The 9088-nt window shown below is 43.4% G+C and overlaps 1 protein-coding gene and 1 gene segment (V, D, J or C); one reads left to right on the top strand and one right to left on the bottom strand.

Moving 5' to 3' along the window:
• Nucleotides 1-3834: 3834 nt before the first annotated feature.
• LOC127576485 (T cell receptor alpha variable 38-2/delta variable 8-like) lies at nt 3835-4364 on the top strand. The segment is given in 2 exon segments: nt 3835-3880; nt 4000-4364. Coding segments are annotated over 2 exon segments (411 nt in total).
• Nucleotides 4365-5705: 1341 nt separating this feature from the next.
• LOC127576486 (probable G-protein coupled receptor 139) lies at nt 5706-8230 on the bottom strand. The gene is made up of 2 exons (XM_052026969.1): nt 8053-8230; nt 5706-6622 (listed from the first exon to the last, which is right to left on the bottom strand). Exons 1-2 carry the CDS (start codon nt 8228-8230, stop codon nt 5706-5708), a joined length of 1095 nt encoding a protein of 364 aa, XP_051882929.1.
• Between the last annotated feature and the right edge of the window lie 858 nt (nt 8231-9088).

The raw sequence follows: 9088 nt of genomic DNA on the forward strand, positions 1-9088 counted from the left end.
AATAGTCAATCAAAATAGAAGTCCCCTTCAGTCATAAACAGGGTCGTTGGGAAAACAGAGGCTCCAATATGGTTTGGACCAGTCGGTGAATGGTTTGATTAATTTCAAATGCAGTGTAACATGGATAACAGTTTGTTCGCCACTTCCTTTGTATGAATAGAAATACATGATTACCAGTTTGTATTTTCCTAGAAAACACGTTAATAACACATGGATATCCTGTGAATCTGATTTGCCCGGGTCATGTTGGGCAGAAAGAATCAAAATCTGAAAATCAGCGAACCGGAATGGCCAAGGAGAGTGGAAGCAGACAAATCAAATATCTTTGTTCTTGCCATGTGGTCGAAGGGATGGAGGCTGCCATTTTGTGATACGGTTCCTACAACCACAATTTTGTGAATTTTTTTTGTGAATTGTTTCTTGCTCGGGGATGGTTTTAGGATCAGAATCAGGTTTAATATTGCTGACAGATGCCGCGAGATGTAATGTTTTGCGGCAGCAGTACAGTTGAAGACATAAATATATTAAATTGTTATAAGTTGCAAAAATAAATATTGCAAAAGAGGAATAATGAGGTAGTGTTCATCATCAGATTGAACAGAGCAATTGCAAGTGGGCACAATAAGGTCCCTGCCTAAGATCTGTTAAATCTGGGATCATATCCAAATAAGAAGCTGTTTATTTGGTTGGGTAGAAATGGCAGGTTAGAGGAAAGGACAGCCTGTGACCTGAGGTAATCTGTGACCAATGTTTCGCTGACCTGCTAAACTGGTTTGAAGTGGTCTGTCTCAGGGAGAATAAAGAAAGTTATCTGAGGCAGAAGTCTGGCGGAAGAGCAATAATGTAATATTGTTTGTAGCCTTGGCTCAGATCCAATCAGAAGCTGACACAGGCGAGTCACATGAGCTCGAGATAACGAAATCAAAACACAACAGTTCGATCTGATAAGAAAGAGGATACGAATAGAGTATTTGTGGGAATATACGCAGCGAAAATACTGGAGACCAACCATCTTATAAGTGGATGGCCCCACGTCGGAAACTGGGAGGTGATGTCAAGATCAAGAGGAACGCCTGGTCAGCCTAAACTCCTTTACACTGATATCGCCAGTGCTTTTATTTTTCACTATTCAGCTTGTGTCCGCACAGATCCTTAGTTTTGTGTGAATTCCATGCTTATTGTTAACAGAACCAACAGAGGTATTTGTCAGTTAATACAGATGTTCTCTCTGCTTAACCTATCATTATTGTTGAGGGCAGTTACAAGCAGCACTTTCAGTATGCGTGGCATGTTTTTCATCTCCGTGTTTTGAACCGTTTGAAGCAAAATGTTGTCCTAACTGTTTGAGTGCTGGGACCGGACGGCAAACTATCAGACAATTACAGTGACCGTTGAAGTCTTGTTTATTATGTGGTTCCATGGGCAAATACAGACTTTGGCATTTCAGGACAATGTTTGGACCCTTCAGGTCTGAGCCGGCGGGCGGCTGGCGGCTGCCGGCTGCCGGCTGCCGGGTCGCAATGAGCAACAAGTTCACGGGAATTCAAAATGTATATGACTTAAATGGAAGCTGAAACTGGACGGAACTATTTGCTTTCTTTTCCTCTGTGTGTGTGTGTGTGTGTGTGTGTGTGTGTGTGTGTGTGTGTGTGTGTGTGTGTGTGTGTGTGTGTGTGTGTGTGCGCGCGCGCGCGCGCATTCGCGCACGTGTGTGTGTTACATTGTGTGTGCATGTCTGTCTGTCTATGTATGCACTTTCACATTCAACAAAACTTCAATGTAATAGATGAAAGAGTGAAACTTAGAATATTGCAAGTAAAGACAAAATAAATACTTGTCATATTCGCCGCGGCATTCCACTCAGCAATTGGATCATATTTATGGCAATTTTTTTTTCATGCCTTTGGACGTTGCTGACAGGTTCGGCAGCTGTGGTTCGTCCTGAATATTCGTTGAATTAAGAAAGCAGTTTGTGGTGAACCACACCTCAGTGCTGCTCCCCCGCCTTGCCACATAAAATCCAGCGTCTCCACACAGACGCGGACTTGCGATTACAGAGATTTTCTGCCGTCTGGTGGATGAAATCAGTTTTTTCTCCCAGGGAGTTTAGCAGACAATTCGCTGCAGAATTCTCACCCTACACGATATCTTCCAAACACAGTGACAAAACTCATCCACCATCCGGCCACTACACGTGTGCACAACTGAGAGATTTAGAAGGAAGTTTATTCTCATGCCACTGAAATTCACAGCGGATTGAATTAAAGAACCTGAGGGATTTTAGATTTCCCATGTGTCAACTGCCAAACCCATGCCCTCTTTTCGGTCACAATTCTAGTCCTGGGATGATTAAAGACATCTATTAAATTTGACATTGTACAATCGCTTCGTTCTACTCTCACTCTGCACCCTTGTGGTCACGTACATGTGACAGGGAATAGTGTGACCATAGGTGTTTCTAGGAGATCCATTGGCATTTACGCTCCCCAACCCCGAGTACAACTCAGATGTACACGCATGTCCCACCCTTTCATTCATCCCAATCTAATGAATCTTTCCCCAACTACCTCTCGCGTTGGTTTCTTCGATCGCAGCGCCTGGTTGGCCTGCGTCATTGGGCGATTGCTCCATCCAGTCTCTGATTGGGATTGGGCAGCCGAGCGGGATTGAATCTAGGATTTCCTGCGTTGATGCTCCGACTGATGGATTACCGCGCTACAGAGTTTTTGACGCAGGAAGCATCTTGTGGAACCTCCTCATCTCGCTGCTCAGCTAAACACGATCCGCTCACTCATAACGTCACAGGGTAAGCGATGCCTTTTCGCTGGGCTATCCTGAAGGTATTTGTACTGTAACGCTGTCTACTGGCGCGTTCTGGAAAACCGTAGTTGGTTTTTAGCGATGGAAGAGATTCGAGCTTGTGGAGTTGTATATTAAAACACGAATCTCAGAAAGCGACGTTGGAGCAAATGATACCAGGTCTCGTCCCTTCACGTGTGTCAGCGCGAATGTAATGCGAAGGCTGGAGTATTGTGAAAACTAAAGGCCGAAGGATGTATGTATAATGTCAGCCCTTGGACGCTGGAGGAAGCTACCTCTCCAGAAGGATACAAGTTGTGAGTGGCTATACTTATACGAAATAACTCAAGTAAGTTAGGCATCGGTCTTACAGTAAAGCTAAAGGAAGATAAATAAAACTGTTAAATAATAGTGAGTACAATGATCTCTTCTGACGGGACAGGCATTTTCCGGCAGCTGTGAAATGAAGTGATTTAAATATAGAGAGCTGAATTTAGCTTTGTTTTAACACTGTGAATCGTTCACGAAATTTCCCGAAAAATACGGTGGAAGCAGATTCTGTGTTTATCTTGGAAATGGCGATTGTAGATTTTACCACAGAAATAAAGGCCTTGCAAATGCGGGAAGGAAGAACGAATGGCTGGAGGTCCGTGGGCAGGCCCTGCAGAATGCACTTGGCACTATTTTGGGACGTCTACGGTGTTATTCCTTTCCTCTGACTTTTCTCGAACTGTATTACTTCTCCTTTCACTTACTTACTGTATCTTATCAGCTTCTCCCCTGTTTCCCTTCACTGAAAAACCGTCCCCTACTCTCCCCAGCTCCGGATGCAGCTGGGTAGCGCTACACATCTTCCGCCGTTTTCAGATCTGAAGCAAAGTCAGTGCTGACACGACGGCGGCCCCTCCCACGCCTCTGATGTGTTGGAGAACTCGCCTCCGTTGGCTCCTGATTGGATCAGTGGGGCTGCAGTCTGCCTTTATTTTCCGACAAGAGGCGGTCCTGGAGTGAATAGTTGCAGACTTGAGGAGCGTCATGCGGAATAGTCTCGCTCCTGTGCTCGCCATTATATCATTGATGGGTAAGCGAAAAGAAGCTTTATATCGACAGCTTCAGTCAGATGTTATTATTTATCTTAATGTTAATCATGTGGATGAGATCACACGTTTCATGGTGAACACTTGTATCCCTTTGTCGTAGGACGGAGTCTCCAGTCTTCAGTCGAGCAGTCGGTTCCTGAAGTGACGGTCAAGGAGGAAAGCAGTGTCACACTGAACTGTACCTTTAAATGGAGCGACAGTCGAACTTACGTCTACTGGTACAGTCAGCACCCCGGGCAACCTCCACAGAACCTGGTGCGATTTGTCGGAGGGAAGTTCAGAAGGAACTCTCGCGCTTCTGACCGTTTCTCATGTACATTCAGTGCAACTGGCAAGATTACTGAGCTCACCATCAGTAAAGCCCTGGCCTCCGATGCTGCTGTGTATTTTTGTGGCAAGGACGTCACACCGTCACAGAACTGCAGGGAGACGCTGTACAAAAACCTACCCCGAAGTTCCCTGTAACGCTCAGCAGAGGGAGCTCCAACCCTGACGAAAAAACTTAGTCCTCGCAAAGATACAATATAACCGCCCAGCGACTGCGGTCGGACAGGAATCCAACGCAAACCCGCCTCAATCATAGACGGCGGTTCGCACACTATGATACTTCTGCACTGACATTAATATCTGCGTAGAATATGTACATTATAGAATTATTGGAATTCGTGGCACAATAAAGAGGTCATCCATCAGGACAATGGCATCAATGTCGAAATCCAGAAAGTTGTGTGGGACACTCGCTCTTTCTAACACTCGGCCCATTGTTTTCTTCTTTGTGGCTTTACACGTACTCACTTAAATATTTCTATCTGTGGTCAGAATATCTGTATCTATCCTTTCAGGTGGTGGAATCTTACCCTCTCCACCGTTTACGCGGCGTTACACGATGCCTTAGACGAAAGAACACAAGTGTAGTCACGTCGGGATCAAGCAAAATTTATCCTTTCACTTCAGTCCATTGTCCACCATAACTGTATTTGAATGTTTCATTGGAACCGCTCTCAAAAGAGTCGCTCATAATTAAAATTCTTCAGTAATTGCGAAGTTCTTACAATCCATCTCTGAATACTTTCTTGCCCTGTAGATTGGCACCCAGTACTGTGTAAATATTTTCGCTAATGTCGTTATTGATAGGTTTGTATATATTTCCAGCATAACGTCTTTTCTCGTGTTCTGAGTCTCGGCCAGTGAATGCTGGAATCCCGTATGAATGGGAACCTTCTCAGCTACTTACCCTGATGCCTACCGAAATCTGTGGATTTATACCCATTCATCCCAATCTGATTTGCACATTTTGCACTTTAACAAATCCTAGTTTATTTTCCGAACTTGACTGAACTCCTAAATGCGGCTTACGTTATGTTCCTTTGCTGTCTATTTAACTTCCGTTTTATCATAAAGATAAAATCTAAAACGGAAAACAATATGACTCTAATGCAATATAATTCTGATTAATGACATTTTACACAACAATACGGTATATTTCAACAGAAAACATGTCAGAAGATGGTGAATATGATATACAATATAATAAACCATTTTTATTTCTCGATGATTAGTTCGGCAAGCTCACACGGCCTAATCAAAAGGAATAGACAGACAATGCAGGTAGAATTTGATATAATATAATATCTCAGCTTTATTTTACACCGCAAAGGCTTAAAAGCACAAAACATTTTCTCATTCATTTGGAGGCAACTCACATTGACGTTGCAGCTGGCAACAAAATATAAACCGGCAGATTTTACATTGTTCGACTACAGTCTGTACCTATATGTCCTCTTTATTCTCATTGGATTGCATCTGTTATGTCCATCTTTTCAGCCATTTGACAACCAGAGTGAAAGGGTATTTAACTGCATCCTTCAACTGTTGTCTGAATTTAGTCTGTATTCCTGCATAGATGCACGTATTGGTGCAGGAACTAAGAAGCTGCAACATGTATCCGCTCTCCTGGAAAATAAACCTTGGGTCATTGGAATTTGAACCGTCCGCATAGTTATTGGCTGTAATTTGCACAAACAGAAAATTGAGAACGGACGTCAGCCAGAGCAGAGTAAAACTGCCCGAGATGGCGAAGAGTAGAATGATGGACTTTCTTCTGCTCTCCATCTCAGGATCGCTCTGCTTGTCTCCATTGCTGTGGGCCCGGAGCCTCCTGCGGGCTCCACTGGCCGCTTGAATGTGTCTTACCGTCAGTACATTAAGGAACAAAATCAGGAAGAATGGGAGACATGGGTTAAAAATGCGATGCAACCATTCATAAACCTTCCAAACAACGGAGGTATAAATGACGTCTTTTAAGCTGCAAAACCAGGGTACGTTATCAATGATATATATCGGTTCGAATTCAAAGTAAAATGGGACATTTTTCAAATAACCGAACACTAGAATTGACCCTATAACGACAGCCGCGGTTTTCTCCGTGCAATATCTTTGCTTCAGCTGCTGACAACAAATGGCAAGGAATCTGTCGAAGGTGAATGCGACCGTTAACCAGACGGAAGTGTCAATGGAAGCAAAGCTGAGGGCAATAACAACACTGCAAGCCGGAGTGGTGGACAGGAAACTAACTGGAAAATAAATAGCCCGAAGCTGGCTTAATATCACAGCGGTGATAATGGTAAGAAGATCCGACACTGTCATGAACACCAGGTAACGGGTGATACATTTGGAGAGGCCGCACCCTCCCTTGGAGAGAATCACAATCGTCACTATATTGGCTGTAAGAGAAAACAAGAGATCATTTCGTCAGTAATCAGTTGGCTTTTACTTTGTCAGGTATGCATGATCAAATGTTCAAAGGATCTTTGTCCATGCTTCTAAATGCCCATGGAAAACGCAAATGGGTTATAGAATGTCAAATGACCACAAGACCATGAGCCATCGAAGCAGAATTAGGCTATTCCGCCCATTGAGTTTGCTCCGCCATTCGACCATGGCTGATTTTTTATTCCCTGTGAAACCCATTCTCCTGCCTTATCCATATAACCTTTGACACACTGACGAATCAAGAACCTATTAAGCTCCACATTAAATATACGCAATTACTTCAAGGCTGTCTGTGACAATGAGTTCCACAATTTGCAACCCTCTCGCTGAAGAAATTTCAACTCATATCTGTCCTGAAGGGACGTTCTTTTATTTCGAGGCTGTGCCCTCCTATCCTTGATTCTCCCACTACTGGAAGCATCCTCTCCACATCCACTCTATTCAGGCCTTTCAATACTCGGTGGGTTTCAATGAGATCCCCCCTCATCCTTCTGAATTCCAGCGAGTACAGGCACAGAACAATCAAATTCTCCTCACAAGTTAACCGTTTGATCCCTGGGATCATTTTCGCAAACCTCCTCTGGACAATCTCCAAAGCCAGCACACCCTTCCTTGCGAATCACAACCGCACACAATACCCTATATAGGAGGGAGAGGTTAGCGTTCTCTTCATTGCTGTTATTGCAGAGAAGCAGTGGCACACCGACCTACATCAAACACAAGAACAGAAAACACATTTCCTGTAAACGGTGAACTTCTTCAGGAAGGAGAAACCTATAATGATATGGAGAAGGAATGGGCACATGTACTAATACAGGACACTGCTCTGATAACCCCAGTCGTATAATACATTATAGCAGGCAATGATGTGGTGGACACCCGGCACAACTTGAGAGCGTATACAGTTATACTGAGTATATTGAAGTCAGGAAACATCTGTCGAAAAACAAACAAAACTGAAACGGGGAGAAAAATCCACGAACATAGACTTCATTTTATGGCAATTGTTGACACTTCATAAATCCAAGCAAATCATTTTGAAATTGTGTCCTCCGCTACTACCCGACTGGTACACGTTGAAACGAATAGAAGGTCGGACTGAACATCAAGACAAAAGAGTACTCCGCGGAACTGTCGCAACATATATCAACCGATTTCATGCGACGACTTTCATGTCAACAATGTAGCATGAATTGCAAATACAAGACCACGCACTGATATAAAAAATCTTGTTGGAATTTTATAAAGACATTAATATAATAGGCACCTTCCACCTGTTGGGTGTCGTGACTGAATAGTGTTCATTGTGAGATCACATTTCACAAACATGTTCACAAACAATGGTTGACTGTCCATTTATTCAGCTGGTATCAGGCTTTACCTGGAACTCCGAAAGCTGCAAGAATAGAATAATAAACGGCAAACACCACTCCTTTTCCAGGCGCGTGCATTCTCCGCGACAACTCTGGGTAGGTGAGTGTAACATCCGAAATAGGGAAGTCATGCATATATTTATACGTGACGGAATCTCTAGAGTGGTAATTAGCTTCGACCACCATAGCCGTTTGTGACAATTTTCCGAGCAAATAAACCAGGCCAGTCGTTTGTAGTTTTACGGTAATTAATGGGGTCATTTGAGACTCTGCAGTTTCAATGCAAGTCTATTTTAAGAAGACCAATAATGAATGCAGATTAAGTAAAAGGAGGGTAATGTCCAAGTAACTGAAATGTTTTCCACTGATTTTTCTGAGTGCAGGAACTTCCCGGCACCTTTCGATAACATAACTGCAGTTGCAGAAGTAAAGCAATTGGTATTGACGGGGAAGGACAACTTAGATGCGAGAAAAAAACACACTGCGGAGAATAGATGATTCCTTTTCGGAGTCCCTAGGATGGCACAGTGGCGTTATCCAAAGGACGGACAACATCCACTGTCTTTCTGAATACGTATTCATGTGATGAATTGAGCTGGCAGTGCTCAGTTACCAAAAATGTGAAAAACGCCAAAGAGGGTTGTGGGAAATTGGGAAGAGGATGGTCATGAATTTCAAAATAATACAGACAAACTGCTGAAATGGCTTCACGTGTTACAGATGACGTTCATCGTTGACGAATGACAGGGCTGAAATTTGGAGGGCAAGTAAGAGGCCGTATAAACAAGTGAGCACCGGCCATCAAGACCAATTCTCAGCTCTGCACGTTGGGATCCATGCAAAGCCTGAAGGCAAGATATACATGATATACTCTGAAATGATGTTAGGGAGAGGGGTTTTCAGTTATCTGGATAACTAGAGTATGCAGAGTACTTCTTCTCGTTTTACCTCTTGTTATGGCATCTGACAGAGACAGACAGAGAGTAAGTCAATATCTATATATACGTACACAGAGAGCGGGAGAGAGAGAGAACAAGAGAGAGA

The sequence above is a fragment of the Pristis pectinata genome, chromosome 12 (genome assembly GCF_009764475.1).
Source record: "Pristis pectinata isolate sPriPec2 chromosome 12, sPriPec2.1.pri, whole genome shotgun sequence".
NCBI classification, from domain to species: domain Eukaryota; kingdom Metazoa; phylum Chordata; class Chondrichthyes; order Rhinopristiformes; family Pristidae; genus Pristis; species Pristis pectinata.